A 23,378-nucleotide genomic window follows, 5' to 3' on the forward strand; every position below is an offset into this window, starting at 1 on the left:
AAAATAAAAGAGAGATACATGTAGATCGAAGGGGAGAGAAGCGAATCAATTATATATCGCCGATGTTACAGGCTTTCATGGCAAAGAGTAAGTCGACGGAACGAAAGAAATGTATGAAGAAAATGAATGCCAATATCATCGGCGCTTGAGAAGGAAAAAAAAAAAGATATAGATCGCGGGAGAGAAATAAGCGAAAACAAATAAATATCGCTGATCTTACAGGCTTGCATGACAAAGAGTAAGCCTACGGAATGAAAGAAATGAATGAAGAAAATGAATTCCAATATCACCAGGCGCTTGGCAAAATAAAAGAGAGATAGATCGCAGGGAAGAGAGAAGTGAATTCAATTATACTAAATATCGCTGATGTTACTGGCTTTTATGACAAAAAGTAAGTCGACGGAACGAAAGAAATGAATGAAAAAAATAATTCCAATATCACCAGGACATTGACAAAATACAAGAGAGATAGCTCGAAGGGGAGGGAGAAGCTAAATCAATTATACATCGCTGATGTTACAGGCTTTTACGACAAAAAGTAAGTCGACGGAACGAAAACAATGATTGAAGAAAATGAATGCCAATATCACCAGGCGCTTGACAAAATAGATCGCAGAGAAGAGAGAAGCGAAATCAATTATATATCACTGATGTTACAGGCTTTTACGACAAAAAGTAAGTCGACGGAAAATAAAAAAATTGATTGAAGAAAATGAATACCAATATCACGGTTATCACCAGGCGCTTGAGAAAATAAAAGAGAGATAGATCGAAGGGGAGAGAAGCGAATCAATTATATATCGCCGATGTATACAGGCTTTTATGGCAAAGAGTAAGCCTACGCAGTGACAAAAATGATTGAAAAAAATGAATACCAATATCACAGAACTACACGTGCACTACACTGTGAAGATCACTCCCTGGCCCTTGGCTCATGAATATAACTGTCAGATCCTGAATAGGGGCTATGATAGGATTAAGGCGATTAGCAGGTAATCCCTTATAAGGGATTACGAACAACCCTGTAAATGTGATGTCCCTACTTTTTAAGGGGATGTTTGAGTCATGCATCGTAATTATCATCTAAAAAAACAAGCACGCATAAAATTATATTCAAAGTGATTTACGATAGAACAATGCCATATCAATCTGAATTTCTGAAACATTGTAATTATCTTCTAAAATTTACCGAAGTCTGGATATGCGCTTCAAGAAAATGATGCCTATAGTATCTGAAATACTTATCAACTCAAAATACGAGCATGGAATTTTAAAAAAAAAATCGACAAAATAATGTCAAACTTATCTTAAATTAAGCTGATATGATAACTTATGCAGACGGACGATAACTGACTTCAAATCCAGGTACTATTCCATCAATAAGGTCAAAATAATGAAGCAATTATGTCATCATGAGCGCGAGATTTTGCAAACGTAAGACACGTGAAAAAGCATTGTAGTCATCCCGATTTATCATTGAACGGTTGCTCGCCCTAAATCAAAGCCATTTTATTCGATGCCAATTATGCCCATTGTTAGCTCAAAATTGTTGAGTTTTTACAGGGCTACGGTCTCGCAAGGTGAACATCAGAAGCAAAATCTCATTTTCTGCCAATTTCATAGCAGGACAAAGAGGAAGAAAAACGCGATGAATAGTATAAAAGATAGGGATCCAATTTATCCGGATAGCTACTGCTTTATAAATTTGTTCCCCCTGCTTTTGATTAACCTGCCACACATTTATAATCCCATATAGGAGAACAATGCAATGCATGTATCTGAGCAGCGTCTCTACTGCTACCATCGCATGTCAATCATGAACAGTGGCCTAGCTCTTTTGTTCCATTTTGCAGTACATAATAATTAGTAGCCCCCTGCTGCCAATGACGAGAAACACCTCTATTTTCTCCATGCCTTTAAATATTTAATTTGTAGTGTGTCTTTTTTTATCTTTTGCATCCAGGACATGGCACAGAAAACATGCCTTCAGGAACGGTTGCATGAATTTATTTTTACAGAAATATGCATGTTGTTGATTTATGTTCATTATTTTGTTATTGGTTGCTATTTTTGGTACTAACAACGTCGTTTATAATACTAATTTAACAGTTTTCAAACATTCAACGTTTTATTTTGACATCGTTTTTTTTCTTCTTGCCCTGCATTAGAGTAATATGTTGAACATCACTTATGTTTCACTATGACTTGTTTTCTTTGAAACTCTTTACTATCTAGTCTTTCCGACTTTATTTTAAAATCTTTTGTTGTTTTTCATTATTGACTTTCTTAAGAAATAACTAATTTGTATTACTCGCTTTCTACATTTTCATTCTTATAAAATCATGTTTCGTTCCCCATTAACATATCTTAAAGCGGTAGTTCAGTTTTGGGGTGTATGGGGAAGGATTTGGACTATTCTCAGGACTTGGTGTCTAGTTTTTCTTTGCAACTCGTTACTAATTCAGTCTTTCCAACATTATTTTAATATTTAAGATATTTTGTTTTTCACTATTGATTTCCTAAAAAAATGACTACTTTGTATTACAACCCCCCCCCCCCCCCCACCCCTTACAGTAAATGCACCTGACCTCATCGAGTCCTCAGAAGAGACGTATTTTTGGTTCTTGGAATTCAATTTAATTCCTTCCGATTCTTCAATTTGTCATTTGGTAATAACGCGATCTGACAATTGACATACTTGAATTACTTGATTGATAAAATTGTTTAGTAGGATGACCAAGTACTTACTTTATGCACTTGCCAACATCAGGCACATCATTTTGTGTATAAAGTGCCTCATCACTTTCTACCAACCTGTATCGTAGATTGATCCGTGAGACTAGGTAGTAAATGTTGGAAAGAGGAAGACATGATATATGAAATAATAAAGGGAAAAAGATGGCCACGAGGAGAATGCCTTTTTATCTTCTAATTAGATCATTACGTGGCTGGAGAACCATCTCTGTGCAATACAATCTGAATTACCGGGAGCTTCGAACCTGCTCTTGATATTGCATAGCAGTGAGCCAGTTTTGTTTGTTTATTTATTTAAATACGGTGATTAAAAAAAACATGCTTTCAGCTTAGCATAGCTATTTTTAGCATGGAAGTCCCTACATGGTATATTAAAGTACATAAAAGTTACCAAGAAGTAGGTCCTAGCAGTCTTCAAGTTCCAAGTCCCTGGTCCTAGGGTGGAAACCTAAATCAATGGAAACTTCCTCCCTGCCTGTGTACTCTTACATTGCGTAAAATGCACTTTCACTGTCATCAAGCATGGTTTGTAGTAGGTCCATGCATCAAGTCTCTCAGCAAGAAATTGAGATTAGAATCCAGTCGTTGACTGATATACTTATGTCAGCAAGATAAGAGATAACTTTGTTTCTCTGGGGACTTGGTGGTTGAAGGCTGGTGGAATGTGACAGCTATAGGGCCACGCGAGCGCGAGCACATACTAGTAAATCAAGTTTAGGGGTGAATATAGTAGCGATCTTTTGTTTTTCTTCCAGTCTCTCTCTACTCCGCCCCCTTTATCTCTTCACTATCTTCCCTCCTTCTTTCACTCTCCCTCCCCATCTCTCTCTCTCTCTCTTCTTTCTCTCTATATACCCCGTCTCCCCTCATCTCTTCCTCTCCCTCTCTCTCCCGTCCTTTCAACTTTTCTCATATTCATTCCTTTCCTTAAAATCTCACAGCATGCGCGTCATTTTCTCTGACACAACAGCCATATTTGTCCATATTAATACAAGTTCATAACCCAAACAACTTTGAAATCATCTTTTTATGAAGTTATGCGATAAAGGTTATAATTGAAGAGGTGAAAATTGGGCTCTTCTTAAAACTACAAAAGGCGGCACTCATCAGGAATGAAAAAGCACTTACGATAATGGGAAATGGGCATTAGTTGAAAGAAAAGGGGCACCAATCATATTTTGATAGGGGCATTTTCCGGAGGTGAAGGGGGCCCTTATCTGAAGTAAAAATGATTAACTTCTCGTACCTGAAAAGGGGCATTTACGAGAAGGGAAGTGCTTTTTTTTATAAATTGAGGTAGCTATTATTATAAGGGGCATTTATGAAATTATAAGGTGCGCTTGTCCGAGTTAAAAGGAGGTAGTTATTAAAAGGGGAAGGGTCACTTCTACAACAAAGGAAAGAGGGCACTTGTCAAAGTAAAAGGGGCACTTTGTGGGTACTTGAAAAACGGGGGGGGGGGCACTGTACCGCTAGCTAAACGTAACACAAAAACAGTTTGCCATTCATTCTATTCATTCTCAGCTTGCTACTCTTTCTCTTTTTTTAATGGAGGTATAGTTATCAATAGAAAAAGGAGCATTTGTGAAAATACCAGGAGCGCTTATCCGAGTTAAAAAGGGGTAGTTATTAAAGGGGAAGGGGCACTTTTCTATGGAAAAGGGGCCCTTTTGAGGTACTTGAAAATGTGGGGGGGGGGCACTGTACCGCTAGCTAAAAGTAACACAAATACAGTTGGCCATTCACTTATTCTATTCATTTCCGGCCTGCTACTGCTCCCTATAGCCAGTGGCTTAGATCCTTACGTAATACCTATTGTTCAAGGGGGATCCCCTTGAACATAGGATCCCCCTGAACAATAGACATTAGGCCTTGTAGCTAGGACAACGCCCTTTGCCCCCGCCGAGTGTCAATAGCAGGCCACATTCAGAGTAAGCTTTTTTTGTATGTGACAGGAAGTTTGCTATTAAGCCTTGACCGTAGCTCTCCATACAAGCATTACTATAGTGTTGGAATATATTCCGACGGCTATTGATACGAATATACATACAGGAACATAATTTGAAATTGTATATGCGTACAACTGCTTGTCTTTACATTTTCATTTCATAGGGAAAATAGAGGGGACTGATGAAATGATACATTTAGATAGAAAGGGAGAGAGGATATACAGTACGAGAGATGATGAAAATAGAGGAAAGCAGTGTCGCCGGGATGCGTTATTTTTTTATGCGGCACAGATTGGGGCTTTTTTTTAAAAAGGAGTCTTGATTTACAGACTAATACTGGTCGTGTGCGTACTAAACAGTAAAGGTAGTAGAGGTCTGTTTTTAATACTGTTACATTTAATCCACTACCGCATGGAAAATCATTACATCAACAATTAAAATCAAATTGGAAAACTGAAGAGGAGGCAGCACGTCAATAAGGAGAACATCACAATAATGAGTCAATAAAACTAACTTAAACGAAGAGGAGTGTTATCTAAACACATTATAATGCTAGCTAACATGACTAGTCTCACCTAAGTGCAGACACTATTCAGAAGGGAAAGAACGTACTTCCCATAGGTTTAACACGCGCCATACCCCAATCTGTGCCGCATAAAAAAAATAACGCCGCCGGGATAGGGGGGGGGGGGGGGGGGGGGGGGGGAAGCAAAAAAAGAAAATAGGCAACATTTGTGGTTACCTCTTTATTTTTAATTTTTTTTTTTTTGGCAGGGCTCGGGGCCAATTAGATACATATATATATACATCTAGCTAGGTTTACGAAAGGTCCTTGGTTTACGGTCAGCTGGGATGACGATCGTAGTCTGTAAATTTACAGCAGAAAAATCGGTGTTGTGACAAAATTAATATAGAAATTAAAATTGGAATTTACATTGCATGTACCTTAAAGTGAAGATAGGGATGTAAGTTTGTATACCTAGTGTTTTTTTTTTTCTTTTCCCTTTTGTTGATTTATTTTTATTCAATACATCATTGTAATTATTTTTTCCCATTTCCTATAAATTACCTTCTATCTTTACGTCTCCCGATTTCTTTTTTTCTTGAAATCGATTTTTTTTCCCCCTCTCTTTTCCATCACCTACTTCATCACCTACTTCATCTGCACCCACTAATTTTGTTATTCCATCTCTTATAAATGATGATTTAAAAAAAAAAAATGTTTTATTAAAAAATTCTCAATAATTTATAAATAATAAAACCTAACTTTTATAATATCTATTTTTCGGAATTTCATTGAAATTGGGGTGGGTGTGCATCTAAAACAAAAGAGAGAAGGTCATAGATCATTAGAGAGTGGGAGGGAGAAAAACTGAGTGAGAGAGGAATTGGAGAGAAAAAGGATGCAAGAAATGATGGATGTTGAAAGATGAGGTGTTGAAATTATAATTTTATCTTTTTGTAAATATATATGAGAAGTTAAAATATTTCTTAAATCCTTTTTAAATGGTCCGTATGTTCCAATACACATGGCATAGCTCTTTAACAACGACATTAAATAATCACAGATTTATTATGACATTCCCCCCCCCCCCAAGTATGTCCCGAGTGGCGCTCTCAGAACAAAGGCGCGTAACAAAGTTAAATACATGAATATACGCGGTGTTTTGGAACTTTGGTGTTGATTGACATGACGCCTCATTTTAGATAGACAATCAGCCTATACAGTGCGTCCCAGAAAACACGAAACCGAGAATTGCCAATGTTTTATCATAACTTAATCACAATTAACATTAATAAATGAAACATATTTGTAGATCAGTGTAGGTCCACGATTAGAGAGAGAGAGAGATAACAAAACAAAAATTGGGGGGGGGGGGACAAACATCCATAGAGAGAGAGAGGAAGATAAGAAAGGAGACATTGGTGATTCGAGATAGATTATCAAGAGAGAGAGAGATTAAAGGTGTAGTACCCAAATTACTGCCCACCTACCTGACCCATGCCCTGACCAGGGCAAGGAAGTGGTTGAATTGTTATGTTCCTTCTAATGATGTCGCTTGAATCCACATTGTCTTTGAAGAAATGATTCACCTACCTGAATAAATGTATACTGCGTCACTTCATCATCAGCCCATCACATCATCATCACCATCATCATGTTAGTATCAACATCATCATTATTTTTAAATGCGCAAATCTGATTTGTTGAATGAAACGCTTACAAAAAAGATATTAAAATAAAGCGTCTTTACTTACAATCGATTGCAACTATTTGTGCTACTTGGCCCAGCTCTATTATCATCACCATCGCTTTTCTTTATCATCATCGCGGCGAATATGCCAACTGTCACATATTCATGAGCTAGAAAAAATATTTATCTCCGTAACATACAACTGCTTTTCAGGACTAATAGTTTGTATTGGATATTGCTACATTGATAGCAAACTATTCATAATTGCATGCATATCATTATATTGGTATTGTATATGGGATATAATGTACAAACTGTACATCCAAATGAAGACTAAAGGATGACGAGGATGGTGTGCGATTCTGGTGAGGAACCAAAGGAGAAGAGGGCATAGACTGTAAAATTTATACAGAACTTGGTGGAAACAGGTAGGTAATTGATATTGTTCTCGAAGTATTCATCATAAAAATACATTCACTACTAATCGTAGTCGTAAATATTGGCTTGATTGAGGCAGTGAGGGATCTTAGCCTTGGTTATCACACCCCTAGGAATCACGGGCGGTTCGTGGCTTGACGTTTCTTGGTTGGAGTGGCAGGTAGTGTCTTGGTGCAGGGGGAGGATAATGATTAATTGTCTGCAAGAGGTAACTTGTGGAAACACTTACGTATGATTGGGCGGGCGGGGGGATTGGGGTAGCAGTAGTGTCTCAGGATAATGATCAATTATATGCTACCGGTAGCTTGTGAAAAAAACTTACTTACTTTATTGATTGCAAGACAATAAAGCCATAAACACCCTCGTATATATATATATATATATATATATATATACATATTTTACAGATAAGAGAAATTAAAAACGAAAAACAAACATGTGGGTTATAAAGGGCCATAGATCATTGTGGAAGTAGACTACCGGTACTAGTATTCCTCACTTCATACCTAATTTATGCATAGTTTTATTAGTTAAAAACAAAACGGGATTTTAAATCAGAACAAAGCATGCATAAAAAAGTAGTAGAGCCTACAAACACCAGTCATTTTTCAGAAAATCCGTTGTGAAAAACAAGGAAAGAACTCGAAATAGCATTAATTATTTTTGAGACTGAATATCATCATAATAATCAAGTGACAAAGAAACAAGATAAAATGAACACCAGCAAGCTAAACTGAAAACACGAGCAATGCTCGAAATGCGTCTGAAAAGCATGCAGGGCAACAAAATAAAAACATGTCAAACTATAACTGCAACAACAATTATAACAACACCAACAACAGCGAGGCCGTAGCGCTGACGGTCTACACCGCCATAGATCTCCCGTTCCGCCCACGTCAATTTGCCTATTACGCTCGGCTAGCTCCTCCCCTTCTCTAAAGCAGTCGCTATGCGGAAGTAGCGTTCCGCTAGCTACTGTGCGACGTGCTGGTAAAAAAAAGTGTGACATAAAAAGACAGATATTGGAGGCATTTCCGCTGAAAAATTAACCAGGTTTTGAGGGATATATCTCGGGAATGAAGCAATTGTAAGTCATGAAAATTGACATATATCATTTGGATGGACATTTCTGAATTTTTGTGTTTAAAAATAGTGAATTCACAGGAAAATCGCTAAGTTAAAAAGATCGTTCTTCGTGATTGTATTCGACCACGTTGTGAGCAAGTTTCCCACGCTGCTATACACTGCTCTCTAAATATTCTTTGATATTGCCGACTTGTTGTAGCTTCTTGTAAAGAGACGTACGTCTCTGCGAAATTTACCAGACCCTGTTTGCTTTCAACTGTAATGTTTGGGACATTCCTGGCGCACTCGAAAAATTCCATACCCGTTAATGAACTTCCTAACGGGTATGGGACATTTAACGGCAAGGGGACATTTAACGGCAAGGGGACATTTAACGGCAAGGGGACATTTAACGGCAAGGGGACATTTAACGGCAAGGAGACATTTAACGGCAAGGGGACATTTAACGGCAACTACAGAACCGACCCGTTAGTAACGCGTTATTTATAACGTTAGCGTTAAACGCGTTAAATCGTATAGTTTATTTTGACTCATACTGTAGCTTGTAAGAGAAATTGTTCTTAATGAATGATAGCCCTGTACTATTGTCAAATCTATGAAAGAAGTAGATCCAGATATCGGTAGTTAAATTTCAGTTATTCCCTCTCCATAGGCAAATATCAAACATATGAGGTTCTTCAAGTCCGTACTTCAACCTACAATCTATAACCAAGTTCAGCAAACTCATACTTTTCTAAAATACGTCTATTCTCTCAAACAGAGATATATTTAGCAATAAAGGGGTGCTTCTCATATATATTGTCATCCTCTTTGACCAAGACCGGTGATAAGAAGGCTGATTTTTGTTTATGCAAAATTGGTCTGTGAGATAGCGGCACGTCCTTTGATGTAACAGAACCAGGAACGTTCTTGTTTGATGTTCCCTCATTTAGTGTTTGTCAGAGCCCAACTTCTAGACTGCCAAATTAAGCAGGTATTATTTTGATTGTTTAGACCTAGACTGGCTTTATAAAACCCTTAGCTGCTCTTGTTTACTAGGGAGCCAGGCATATCTATGGTACGTGTTCATTATCACAAGTCTTTTGTTTTAACAAGTTCGCCTTGATTAAGAAACAACCTAAGTGAATAAATTCTTGTCCACTTACTTGAATATTGACCCCACTATTGGAACAGAGGATAGAAAAAAAGTATGTTTGTATTGGTTAGATTGAACCTCCAATAAAAATGATTCAGCAATTTACCTTGTGCAATTTTCTACAACTTACAAGAAGCAGTTCAATACTTCTTTGTATAATTGCAGTTTATTGTATGTTATGTGCATTCTACACTCAAATTGTATGGATTATTACCATTCAGGGTTACATGTACTTGTAATTGTAGTTCTAAATCCCTATCATATTTTATTTCTATTTGTAGATTTAGTTTGTTCAGTCTCATATCAGGACCTTGTACAAACCATAAAATATGCTGGCAATAGAATTAGTACTGTAGAGTGTAATGGGTGATGATTTTCTGTGGTAAAACAGTGAAATAAACAAATTAGATGGAGAAAATCCTCTAATTTTACTCATCAATGAACGGATGCAATATTTACATTGGTAGAATAGGAATCCAGTATGCATCCAGCCCAGTTTTCTCTGAAACCTGATATATTGACCAAGCGGATGTGCTTGGAATATGGCGCCTCTCATATTTCCTTACAGCAAGTCGGTTTGGGAAATGGCTAGCGAGATGAGTGCGTTTTATTCTCATCTGCTCTAGCGCGGCTCGGACCCTGTGTAACGCCACCGACCGATGCCCATTGTTGGAGCGGGTCAAGAACCTTAGGTAGTGACTTCACACCCGTGTTGGATTGGACAGGGGCAGTGTGATGGTAGTTGGTGTAGGGATGGGCGCGTTGGCGGTGGCTAGCTGTAAACAAAGCCGCCGTCTTCATTACATTGAACATTTACGATTTGGGGATCTTCTTTGCCTAATGCATATTCACGGTATCCCCTCTGTTTATGAGATGTGTGAATGAATTTGAGATATATTCCAATGTTGGAAGTTTTTTCCTTCCTCGGTCTGGAGCTGGGAGCCATAATTTAGTAATTAACATTGATAAATTTAATTTGTAAGAAAGTGTCGGCAATGGAATTGGATGATTTTAATCTTGGCTATAAATCATGCAAAAACAAAGCATATTAGTATCAAGATTTAGGGTAAATGAAATAACTTTTAAATTTTCAAACGTAATGCAAGTTAAAGATATTAAATTGAAAATGGTCAACAATTTTTTTCTTTTCTGATCAAGGTTTATAAGCTCTATCCACTGTGCTGTATTGTGATAAATTATAGTCTGACATAATGATTTGCCTTGGGAAAAATAAGCAAACAAAATAATCTTTCACAAAACATCATTGACTAGAGTCTTTACATTCACATGATAGTCCACAGGCCATCTATTTCGTAGTTTTTAGGTTGTATTTTAAACATAATGGATGATTTGTATCATTGCTATCCTAAACTGACACCAATTGAAAATTCATGAATAGAGTCTCTATGACAGAATATATAGAATGTGAGAATGTTTGCTGACATGCTATATCAGCTTCCATGCTATCTATGGCAGTGATCTCGTTGAATTCTTTTTTCCTCTCCACTACCGTCTTCCCCCCTCTCGTCGAGACCGATGTTCTTCTTTTTTGGTGTAGCCGTCCCCCTATTCAACCACTTCTGACTCTAGCTTGCCGACCCCTAGGGGTAGCCCAGAATGTAACTAATGAGAAAAATGAGAAGTGATCAATTAGGAGGGGATTTCTTCCCCGCCCGTAACAAAGCACCCAAAATGGTGCCCTTTTTCTCGGCTGGCCCTCAATCGCCATGGTAGTTTGATACTTCTTGGTGAGTCAGAGCCTCGTAATTGGGCGCTTTAGTCTTTCTATGCTCTCATTCCTCGCTATCCACATCCCCTCTCTCTCCTCCTCCATCTCCCACCCCCTCTCCCTTTTATCCACATTGTCTCTCTTCCTCATTGTCTCTCTTTATCCATGACCTTATTATCTTGGGTGTCTCTGTATCTCTCAAGGCATTCAATCTGCTCTCCCGTATCGGGGTGATAATTGCCTGAGACAAAGGATGTTTGCCACTTCAACGCCTCTCTACCAGTAGAACACCCCCCAAAACCCATCCTGGTTTCTTGAAGAGCATAGGGTGGTTACTCCAATTTGCTTGTTGCAGAGCGATACTTGGAAGTGTGAATCATGCCTCTTACACACTAGTGGGGTAGCTTAGTGAAAAAATCGTGACACGGTGGACAAAAGCATGATTTTTTCACCAAATTATCTTCACGATGTACCTTCTTAAAAAAGGCTATGCTCCAAGAAAATTGATGCTGGAAAGGTGGTGAAAATGACGTCATTATGACATCATCATTTATTCATTACATAATCACAGGAAAACCCCAAAAATAAAGCAACCGTGGTCCTACTTCTATAGTTTTGAAGCAAAAAAGAAATGAAACTTGGTGTATGTGATGACATTGAGGGGTAGATGTGCGAGACATGTTTTTTTGTGTTTGTCGGACAAAGCGTTGCCATGGTAACCACAATTTTACCAAACCTTATAGTGCAAATTACTTCCACAGAATTTAAGCAATTAATGTCAAATTTGGTATCTATAACGATCTATGAGTGTGGTTATAAAAAACACCCTTTGTGATTGTGCGCCACCTAGCGTTGCCATGGTAACCAGATATTTTTGCAAAACTCTTGCTGAGCGAACTACTTCCACAATATTGAAGCAATTGAAATCACATTTAGAGTTCATGACGGCACTGGGGTATAGATGTGCAAGACATACTCTTTTTGTTTTTCGGACAAAGCATTTCCATGGAAACTGTACTCGGATAAAGCGTTGTCCTGGTAAACACATATTTTTGCATTAACATGAAGCATTTAAGCTATTATGATCAAATTTGGTGTGTACGATGATCTATATGTGTAGTTGTGCAAAATGCCCTTTGCGTTTGCACCGGACAAAGCATTGTCATGGTAACCACAAACTTTTTGTAAAAATCTTGTTGAGCGAATTACTTAACTCAAAAAGAACTATGGGTTTTTTTAAACACACACACACACAACACATATACACAAATAATTTTTAACCCAAGTTACATTCTTTATGATCACATGAGTTGGATATACTGGATTAGGGGTATTAATCACCTTCAGTGATATTTCTAGTTTGCTCTGTTTTTAAATCTTCTTGGCATCAGAACTGATGGGTCATTACTATTATGGTACCACTTGGACTACATGTTATATATGTTATTGCATCTGATCACATATGTACACTAGCAAGATTTGGAATACATGTCTGACCAGACAAAGTATATATCTCATAAATAATTAATAGCTTACCATGCACCTGGAGAGTTGTGTAAACAGTAGGCTAAATAAAAGGAATGGTATTCCCAATGTTTTCATCATTACAAGCTTCTGAATGAGGGAAATGCCTACCTGGTAAGCGCAACCATACATTGTTGCTAATGAGATAAATGAAGGAATTATTTCTGACAGTTGCAAGAGCAAAGTTCTGTGCAGGGTAGCCCGGCTTTTGTGCACCTGCAGCGACTAACACAACCAGATTCTGACTTGCAGCCACACTTGATGAGCTCCTTACAGACTTTAGCTGCCTCGGGGATGGTCATCCAAACGGGTGCCCAGTGATTATCTTCCATTGTCCATCCCCACCCTTCTGGGGGAGGAACCGAAGGTTGTGCCTGGCGACATGTTGTCCAGATACCACCTTGGTATAGCACTCTCTTGATATGCTGGAGCAAGGCATCCTAATATAGTGGGAAAAAAACAAAACACATGGGGTAAAAGGTTAGTCAACTGTTTGGAGAAAAAAATAAAATACTGTGGGTGGAAATACATGTATGTTATCAGTAGCAAAGGATACTCATCTGAGCATCTTCCCATACCAGATTCCAGTATAACACAATATTCTTGCAAGGAGTGTTCAATAACATTTATAAAATGCAGAAAATGATATAAAGTAATGACCCCCTCCTTCCCTCTTATTGGTCAGCTATCTCTCTTATTGAATTTCTTGCTACGTTCAATATTCTGTCCCATATCTCTTGAAGTAGGAAAAGTGATTGAGAAGGTAAAAATGGAAATACCTGAGTTGGGGGTATATTCTCCAGGCTTCTTTTCTTCTTGCAGAAAAGCTCTCGGCGTGCTTCATTCACAGAGAGGAGATTGCTTGTGATGTCATACAGCAGGACTGTAAATCGCTCAAGATGACGGAAATGTTCACATGAAACATCGACTGCTCGGAATGGATGATCCACAAAGTGAAGGAATGCCTGTGTTACTTCAGGATAAGATTTCCAGACCCTCCAAGCACTTTTCTTCCCTTTTGCAAGAAAGCAAGACGTAGTATCACAGCCAGTGTAGGCATGAAACAGGGGCAGCGCTAGTGACTTGTCTTCTCCGAGATTTCTACAAATGTTGTTGATGTTATAGTGGCAGAAGTTCTTGCCCATACCGAATGCTACCCAAATGTCAATGTCAGGATATTCTACGATCAATGATGGAAGCTGCCCGACGAGAATAGCAATGATATCTGTGTCCACTGTTCGAATTACAATCTTCTTTGACCCTCTCTCCGCTGCATGTTGAAGATGAACTATGATTCACGTGTCAGCCTCTTCATGAGTGCAGTCTTCCATGGGCTCGCAATCACCTCTTGTAATTACTGAAGTACCTGAAATATTAAAGAGAAAGAAAAAAAGTTTCATAATTTTGTAAAGTTCTATTGATAAATTGTCACGATGGAAAACTTTTTATGTTTACAATGTTCTTTCCATATAAGTCACAGATAATTTATTTCAAAACTGACCTCTCAAGCTCAATAAGCTCCTTTCTATACCTGCCAACCTCTTGACATGAACATTTTTACTGATTTAGATAGAAAATCTTATTTTTAATGCATACTGGAGGCAAAAATCTTACTGTCTCACAAATTTGTAAAATCATACAGTAACACATTTTTCAAAAAATCTTATTTTTGTATCAGAAAATTTCAACTTGGGCGGTGAAAAATCTTACTAAATATGATAAAATGTTACTGGTTGGCAGGTATGCTTTTCTACATTTATTGCTTATAATTACACTAAATGATATTGAATTTTGCTGTTTTTTCAGTCAAATAATTATTACAAATTAGTATGAATCCGAATTAGAAGCACAGGAACAATAAAGTACCTGACGTTACATACAGCTCCTTGCCCTTGGGACACTCTCCTGCAGCCACGGTCTGTGTCAGGAATGCAAACAGCTCTTCTTTGTTGGTGCTGTCTTGGAGGAAGTCTTTCCATTTGACTGGCATTTTAGTCTTGGATGCTACCTTTGTGCGTACTCCACTTCCTCGTTTCTGGCGAGTAGATTCCTTGATACTGCAGGCCAAGTATCTGTCCCACACCAAATCCAGTCGTCTGACTCCTTGCAATTCACGGTTGAGAACGGGCTTGAAAACTGTTCTTGCATAGTCCTCAAATGTTGACACGGAAGTTGCTGGTAACCCATGAACTAGAGCTGCACCATCAAAAATCTTGCAGTCCACTTGTGCCGGAGGCTCTCCTTGTCCATTTGTGTTCAGACATGTTAGTAATTTAGACTTGCTGGATGTCAAGCGCAGTTTCCTACTATTTGAGATAGATGGCGGGTATGCCTGATTCTCGTGGCTGAAGAATACGGCTGGGTCACCGTCACGCAGCTGGTTTGCAATGTACATATGACCAAAGAGGCTCACATCATTCCGAAGAGATGCAATTTTCTCAGTTTTACGATTCCCTTTTGCCTTCACTGGTGTCTTGAAAAGTGGGAGAGAATTCTTCTTGATTGGTGCATGGATAGTTTTGCTTCTTTCAATGAGCACTTCCCGCTTGTATGTTTGATACTGATCAGAACCCAGTGCTTCGATATGTTGTACTGTCTCCACCACTGATTTATCAGCACATTCCCGAGAGTGCAAGACCAATAATTCAGAGTGATCTTCGAGGAAAGGGCTGCCATATTCGTTGATTGTCTTCATCAGTTTTGCTGTTTGATTTCTGAAAGATTCTTGGTTTGATTGTGTCTCTTCATGATGTCTGAAATTTTCCTCTGGATCTTCTTCAGGTAAGTATTCACTTTCAAATTCTGTCAGCAGCCTGGCTTGCTCAGGACCTGCAAGCATCCAACGTTGGAAAGCAACAGGATTTTCAGTTAAGCCCACGGCTCCACCCTTTCCTTTGACTTTGGCATTTTCCTGTTCATGGACTTGATCAATGGGAAGTGCAGAAAATCTCTTTTGTGTTCCTCTGACACAGTGGCTGGTAAGGACTGCATATCTCGCAGGTGGACAGAAACCCAACGGCTGTAATTGTAGTGGTCCAGCGCAAAAAACAAGAACATGAGGCTTTGCAGTGACTCCACAAAGAGGAGGAAGTCTCTCTCTCGATGAGCTCTAATGAATATCAGGATCAAAATCTCAGTTCGCAGCACCAAGTCCCAATATTGAAAAGTAGGGCTTTTACTGGACATAGCCTGTCTCCAGTCTTCAAATGTATCACCCTCACTTGAGACTGCAACCTGTTCATATGCACGTTCTTGTAGTATTGAAAGAGCTAGGGCAGTTACCTGATGAGCATGACGGGTCCTTGTAACATGAGCAGCCTTGATGAATGAGTTGGCTGTGCCCGATGATGCAACACCTGAATCACTCAGAGCTACCGTCCATCCACTTTGGTCAAGGAAATCACCAAGTGCTGTCCACAAGGCTTTCTCCAAATGGAAGCCACCAAACATGATCACAAATTTATCCTCACCATGCGTAGTAGGCCAGGTCCATTGTATATGCTTGCAGTTAGCAAAGATTGGGCAGTCACACGCCAGCACAGGGGTTTGACCTGGATTGAGGAAGTTAGTGATGGCCTTGAGGACATTCATAGCATGCTTTATCATAGCAGGGGAATCTGCTTTCTCTTGGAAGAGAGGGAGAAGTGCAACCACAGCAGGAGGATCAAGAGGAGGTGATTGCTGAGATGCATGATATGCAGCCCAAGAGATCGGTTCACCTTTTTCAAGAGGATCTTTGTCAAGGAGTTGAGAGGCATGCTGAATCCATCTTCCTTCCTTTTCTCTTGCTTGTTGAAGCTTTCCATCTACAGCTGTCATAGTGGCCTTTGGAACAGTAGTTGATGAGGCTTTGAGGTGGACTGATTCGACTATGCTATAAGCATCAAGGAGTTGAGGTTTTTCATTTGGATTTGCAGGAAGGAACCACTGTGACATCCGCCTACGTCCGTGATGGTCGTGTGTTGGAAATTGGATGACACTTATACCACTGCCATGGAACGACCCTTGAGCTGTAGTGGACGAAGGGTTGTGGTCCAGGTTATCCAGTGCCCCAACAGAAAAGAGGCCTTTCCTGAGAATGGATGGGCACACGATTTGTTCAGCTGTGAATTGTTTGCACATTGTCACTGACAGTTTCTTCTCAAGCTGTAGAACTCGGTCGTAGGAGATGCTTATACCTAGCCTGGCTAGCTGATTGATAAGTTGCTTGTTCCTTGTCATTGTGTGGATGTTAAGGCCAATGTAGATTGGAAGTGGAGGCTCTCTGTCCAGTGACTGCCGTTTATGTGGAGTCGGTTTCATACACCTCTTTTTGGAATTATGGAGGAACATCTGGGCTATCGTGTGACATACTTGTGAGTCATCATCGTCATCATTGTTCTTCATATCTGGTCCATACAGGATCATTGATGATAGGAGTGAAAGACTTGGAAGCATTTTCTGACAATTTGTAGGGAAGCTGCCAGAAAACATGAAGTGTGTTTTCCCGAACATTTCTTGTCTGCAGATTTTTGCAACTTTGGCAAACAGGAAAGCTTCATCTTGGTAATCCTTGTCCTTGAGAGCATCCTTCAGCAGTTGTTGCATGCCTTCAGGGAATACAAGAACAACATTCTTGCCATCTGACTGTTCCTGTACGTCTGTTTCAAAGAAGTGATCCACAAGCTTGGTTTTTAATCGGCCCTTATTCACCGAGACATGATATCCAAGACTTTGAAGACGGTGTTCATACTTCTCGTGGAGATCAGATAGTTTGAAGATGTACTGCCCATCTTGTATTGCAAACTCAACATAAGAAACTAGCTCAACAAATGCTTGAGCATGTGCTCGTTCTCCTTCCACTGTTTCCTTGTTGGACTTGGAAGAACTACATTTCCGCTGATGGCCCCTGTAATTGTTCCTAAATTTTGTCAAACAATCCAAGTGATACTTTGCTTCGAGAGCAATGATATCACTTCCTCGTATTTTTGACATGAGTTTTTCATCTTGCATGTCACTTGCCATTCTCTTGAGAGACTGATCAGCTTCGAATGTTTGGAAATTGTGCAATGTTTTATTTCCAGCTTGTTCACAGAAGAGGCACAAACTCTTGTATTCAAATTCCGATTTCTGGCGCTTTGACCGTCGTAAGTCATTAGGTATACATTCTTTCTCATCTTTACTTTTTCCCTCCAATTTTCTTTTAAGTTTGTTATTATTAAATTTTTGATGACAAGAACGATGCCATGAGGCGTTGTTTCTCACAAATGCTTCAACTGTTCCCTCAGGTCCAAAGTCTACATCAATCGGTAATGAGTTTATTTTCCGGAACTCGTCAACATTTTCCAAGAATGAAGCATAAACTTTTTCTGCATTGTGCATTAATCCTTTTTGTGGACAGTTCACTTTTTCCTGTGTATGTTTCTTGCAGATTATACAAATGCTCCAATCCATGATGACCTATATAAAATGAGAATAAATATACTGAAAATCAAACCTGCAGATACAGGTCACTTACTTTTTTATTTATCCATTTATTTTATTTATTTATTTGTTTATGTTTTTTAAATTTTATTGTATTTTTTGCCTCTCATATCACTCATATTTGTTTACTTATAATCTCTGGTTTATTCAGCTGACATAAAGTTAAACTGCTATAATCTAACGTCATCATTGGCTAGGAAAAATCCAATATAACGGCTTGATAAAAAGTTGATAGCCTTGATTAGTAGGCCTATACTACATGGTAAGTATAGTTATGGGCCGTATGAATAAAGAGTGGCAATTGCTTGAGGGAGCCTGTTACTTGAATCTGTATGCATATAAATTGATTGCAAGAAAAAGCTTTTGCTAGCAAGCTCAAGCATTTGTTAAAAATGTAGGCAATTGCTTTTATGCTTGATCTTATGCTTGAAGTTGAACCAATGCTTACAAGCAGTTGCTACCTTTTATGTATACGGCCCAATGTACAGTATAAACTTCTTAGAATCAATAAAACATGAACCCGTAACTATACCAGTGTAGATAAATATGCTTGGTACCCATTTACAGAGACATTCAGAGAGGCATCGGTCCAATTCTGATGTAAAGGCATAAACTTAAAAACCGCATTGCAGTAATGAATTTTCACCCAACTTTGAATTACCCAGGTCTGACCTATGTGTAAAGTTATGCGGGCTTAAAGTTGATTGGTACACACTTCATCAAATTAGCTCTGATATATGACCATAACACACCCTAATACACCTATAATAATGCACCCAAACACTCACTCGAATTAGATTTTGACCAACCTATGCCCCGTTCAAAGTTGTTAAGGTGTGTCTGGTGGTATAGACTAGCAGAGTATGGCACAATTCTACTTATCTTCCCCTTTGTTTTCAAAGTACAATTCATCTTGGAAGAGAAATGAATAGCACCAATTTCATGAAAGGTGATGCAAAGAAAAGAAAAATTATTTCTGACTAGTACTAAAATCAGTTTTGTTCATCGTCTCTTGAAATGTTATTTTACTTCCTTTCCAACCCTTCATATATTTCATAACACAAATTTGCATGGGTGGGACTGACTCTTGGTTTGTTCTTAGCAAGTGTACATATCATCATTGAAATTACAATATGCCTAAATAGTTAAGAAGATGTTTATTACAGTAAAAACTGATTTACTTACGTTTGTAATGAGGGAAATGTCTGAAATAAATCAACTGGATCCGGAGAAGGATGAAAATAGCTTTCTCTGCAATCCCATTGCTTTTGAAACTACAGCTTGCAGTACAAACTCTTGACCAATCAGAAGCCAGCATTCATGGGAGTCAGGGGAATTCCCTGTTATGCTAGTCTATGAATGCAGACACATTGTCACACAGGTGGGACTTTTGAAATTATGTAAATTAAGGCTACTTACTCATGATTCGTGTCAGCAGATTTTTTGGAGCATAGCCTAATTTTGATCCTCATACATATACAAATGTCTGGTGAAAAAATTATGCTTTTGTCCGGCCTGTCATGATCAAAGGTATATTTGTCACTAAGCTACCCCACTACACCCTTTCCCCCCTCCAATCCCCCCAGTACAAATCCCCCAGTTTTTCTTTTTACTGTAATGTTTCAAAGCTTTCACAGAGCAACTGCCTGCCAATCAGCGGCTCTTAGGTGAAAGGAATGAAACCACAGAGTGCAGTCTAAAGAACCTGGACAAACATTTTCCAGCCTACCACTGAACAAGAGGTTGTGACCTCATGTTGGCAAGCCGTTTAAATTTTGTTATTCCATCTTGTCTGCAGATCGAAACTGTCCCTCCCTCGCCCCCTTCCCTCGCCCCCTTCCCTTTCAATCGTTCCCTTGCCTGGATGAGATAAGAAGGACCATTTATGTGTAGATGGGTATCGTCACCAGCTACCGTTTTGAGTATTCATGAATGAAATTGCCTTGAGAGGGCTCTTCAGTCGGCCTGTGTGCTTGAACATGAATTAATGCATACATTTATCCTTCTCACCTCATGTTAGTTCAACAATCCCTGGATAGTGCACAAGTACCCCCGGTTCTGATAAATAGAGTACTTAGACAATCGCCATCTGAAATCTGTGAACGACACGCATTCATACATGTTTTTATCCACTTTGCAATATTGATAATTGTTTCCTGGAGAGGGATAGAGAAAAAATGTCCCATCTTTGATTTTTTCCACCAGTACCCTGTGTAATAAGAGACCTTTGATAATTGACAGTGCAAGATTTCGGGAGCTATTGGAATGAAGTCGTTTTGTTTTTATATTAGTCAGATAAGAGTTGATCAGGGTGTCTGTGGTTGCTTTAAAGTACATGTAGGAAGGGAGTGTAGATTTTGAATAGAAATACAAATACAAGGTAGAGAAGGGGAAAAAAGATCTATTGAGGACAAGCTTTCAGCTCCATGATGAAATAGTTGACTCCCTCCCTCTTGCATTTGATGTGTTGCTTGGTTGACATGCCACAATTAATAGCTTCTGGTCATCATAGTCATAAAGACCTCCTGTTTGCATCTTCTTGACTTTTATTTCCAAGACTGACAGAGAGTGCGTCCTGGCTCATTTGATAAAGTCTCTTTGAAAAGGAACCAAATTTATTATCTCCTTCTTAAAAGCATAAAAGTATGTTTGATGTGTTGTATGTTCATTGATATTTTAATGGTACCGCCTTGTCCTTATGCTATTAATTCTGTATGATATATCTAACCCTCTCTTGCTTTTTGAAATTTTCTTTAAGTCGCTATAAATGTCACTATCCTCAAGAATACATGTATGTGTTCTTTGATTGACATGAAAGACAATATTATCCCTTCTGGAAAATCAGTATAGAATGAGGATGCAGGTACACCATGTTGAATTACTGTATTCTATTTTAAGAGGATCATTAGATGAGTCAAAATATTGAAATATGTCAGATATTTATTGAAAGGCCAGTCTGAAAGTCCAGAGATGACTACTTGATGATGAAAGACATTAATTCCCTTTCCTCTTACAAATAATAATATTAATGTTCAGACAATGAGGCTCCCATTATACAGCACATGCATTAGTAGGAGCGATAGGAAAAACAGGAAAGGGAGCATGAGTGAAATTAGAATGGCATATGGAGGAGATGATTTTTACATTACGTGTGTTTGGAGCCAGAAGGGCGTTAACCCATGTCTTATGTTACACAGGTAATGCCCTTCTTGCGCTGAGCAGGCGATTAGCCTGATTCATTAGGAGGTGGAAAAGAGATGATGAAACAGATGGAAGAGCTTTCTTCTTTCATTTAGTACACCTCTGTGATTGATGGATTCTACAAGGGATTCAGAGAGGATGAGCGGAGGAAAGGAGGAGGCTTGTAACCAGGGAAATTAGAATTATGATGTGAAGTAGAAGGAAGAGAAAGAAATGAATGCTAGGTGGGACATGAGAGACTGAACTGTATTAAAAAGATGAGTAGGTATAGAGTCTATTGGCATGAGGGAGACTGGACCTCAAGAAGGTTATGAGGACAGGAGATGACATTAATGGAAAGATGAAAGGAAGAATAGGACGAGATGATGGGGCGATAGTCTAGAAATTAAAACCAAAATATTTAGGAAAGAAAGACATGTAGGTATATTGTTGCAAGAGTAAAAGGGCGTTGATACAAACCCATTTTTGTGGCCATTTCTGCTGAAATATGAAGTTGCGCCCGAGGCGAGAGCTGTATTTGGAACAAAGATGATAAACATAGCCCGTGCCATTCACCCTCGGGCTATATCACTTCTAGGAGGCTCCGAGTAACTCTCTCTCTTTCTATCGATGTCTCCAAACCCATTTAAATAATGCCATACGGACATGAAACAGATTTCTACTTGAATATGAATGAGTACTTCATGTTCTCAAATATTTTCTCAGTTTAGTCGTGGATTGTGGGGGGGACCGGACACAAAAGGATAGAGGGCATACATCGCCCGATCCCTCGTGTCAATTGAGCCGGCCACGGTGTGGTCGTGCCAGACTCGAGCAGAACACTCAAACGTCCTAATTTCTACCATCGGTGGAGATCGTCCAGGTTGGGTTACAGATCACGGAGTAATCAAATCGGCGTGTTGTTGTCCCTGTGAATGGGTTATGTGTTTGAGTGTGCAATCGTATCCTCGGACTGGGTTCATACCCCCCTCTCTCCCCCTCTCTCCCCCTCTCTCTCCCTCTCTCTTTCTCTCCCTCTCAGCATTGCTCATTGATGAATATTAAACACATTTCAATCATACCCCCTTCATAGATATATATACTTGGTAATCATATCAAGAACATCCATCAGCATATACCTTTCATGTGGACTCTGTGTTAACATACAAATCATGGATATGAATTATTAATTTCTGCCATATTTAATAGGCTTGAACGAAAATTGTACATTCGTAACTTTATTGCAAGGTGAACCATTTCAAATTGATTTTCGAATCTTTTTTTAAATATTCTGTCCATTTTTCATTGATGAGAAGTATAAATATGAAGTCGGTGTATGATTTAATGGTCTTTTCTCTCGCAATTACTGTTTTTAAGCCCCAAGTCTTACTTCTTGATATTTAATGATGTCTTTGAGTCTATAACAGAGGGGCAGGAGGGTTCTGTTGTAAGTGGATTGCTCTATTTCGCCGAGTCGCGTCGTCGGATCAGGAGGCGGGGGACGGAGGTTTGTTTAGTGAAACCAACCGACACATACACTGTGGCAATAATGTATCTCAAGTTGAAAGGAATATGGATTTCTGTATCAGGACTGATGATGATTCTCCTGTAGCCTGAGGGCAATGAAACAGGGCTTGAAGAAAGCAAACTAATGTGAGTAACCCAAGAAAGCTGCCAGGCTAATGGCCTCCCTACCGATTGTCACTCACCATTCGGTTGATCTTTTTCAGATACATTTCTTGTAGTTTTCTTCACCATGTTTTGGTCAGAATGTCAGATGGAAGGAATGAAGTAAAAATACAAATACTTGTCAGTTTGATAAGATACATTTGTTCTTGAGGAAGAAGATATTTTCTTCTGTGATGTGTTCCCTAGATATGAAAAAGAAAGGAATAAATATGTTTTTTTAAAAACTTTTCATGAGA

At 38.9% G+C, this 23,378-nt stretch overlaps 1 protein-coding gene and 1 long non-coding RNA gene across 2 annotated transcripts; both read right to left on the reverse strand.

Moving 5' to 3' along the window:
- Positions 1 to 228: 228 nt before the first annotated feature.
- On the reverse strand, positions 229 to 2,997 carry LOC115923181. Its single transcript, XR_004063832.1, has 2 exons — positions 2,749 to 2,997; positions 229 to 744 (listed from the first exon to the last, which is right to left on the reverse strand). It is a non-coding gene; the product is annotated as an uncharacterized LOC115923181 (long non-coding RNA).
- Positions 2,998 to 12,826: 9,829 nt separating this feature from the next.
- LOC105439080 lies at positions 12,827 to 14,108 on the reverse strand. The gene is made up of 2 exons (XM_030983522.1): positions 13,590 to 14,108; positions 12,827 to 13,250 (listed from the first exon to the last, which is right to left on the reverse strand). Exons 1-2 carry the CDS (start codon positions 13,953 to 13,955, stop codon positions 12,969 to 12,971), a joined length of 648 nt encoding a protein of 215 aa, XP_030839382.1. The 5' UTR covers positions 13,956 to 14,108; the 3' UTR covers positions 12,827 to 12,968.
- Between the last annotated feature and the right edge of the window lie 9,270 nt (positions 14,109 to 23,378).

Source organism: Strongylocentrotus purpuratus, unplaced genomic scaffold (assembly GCF_000002235.5).
Source record: "Strongylocentrotus purpuratus isolate Spur 01 unplaced genomic scaffold, Spur_5.0 spur5_contig_829, whole genome shotgun sequence".
Lineage (NCBI taxonomy): Eukaryota > Metazoa > Echinodermata > Echinoidea > Camarodonta > Strongylocentrotidae > Strongylocentrotus > Strongylocentrotus purpuratus.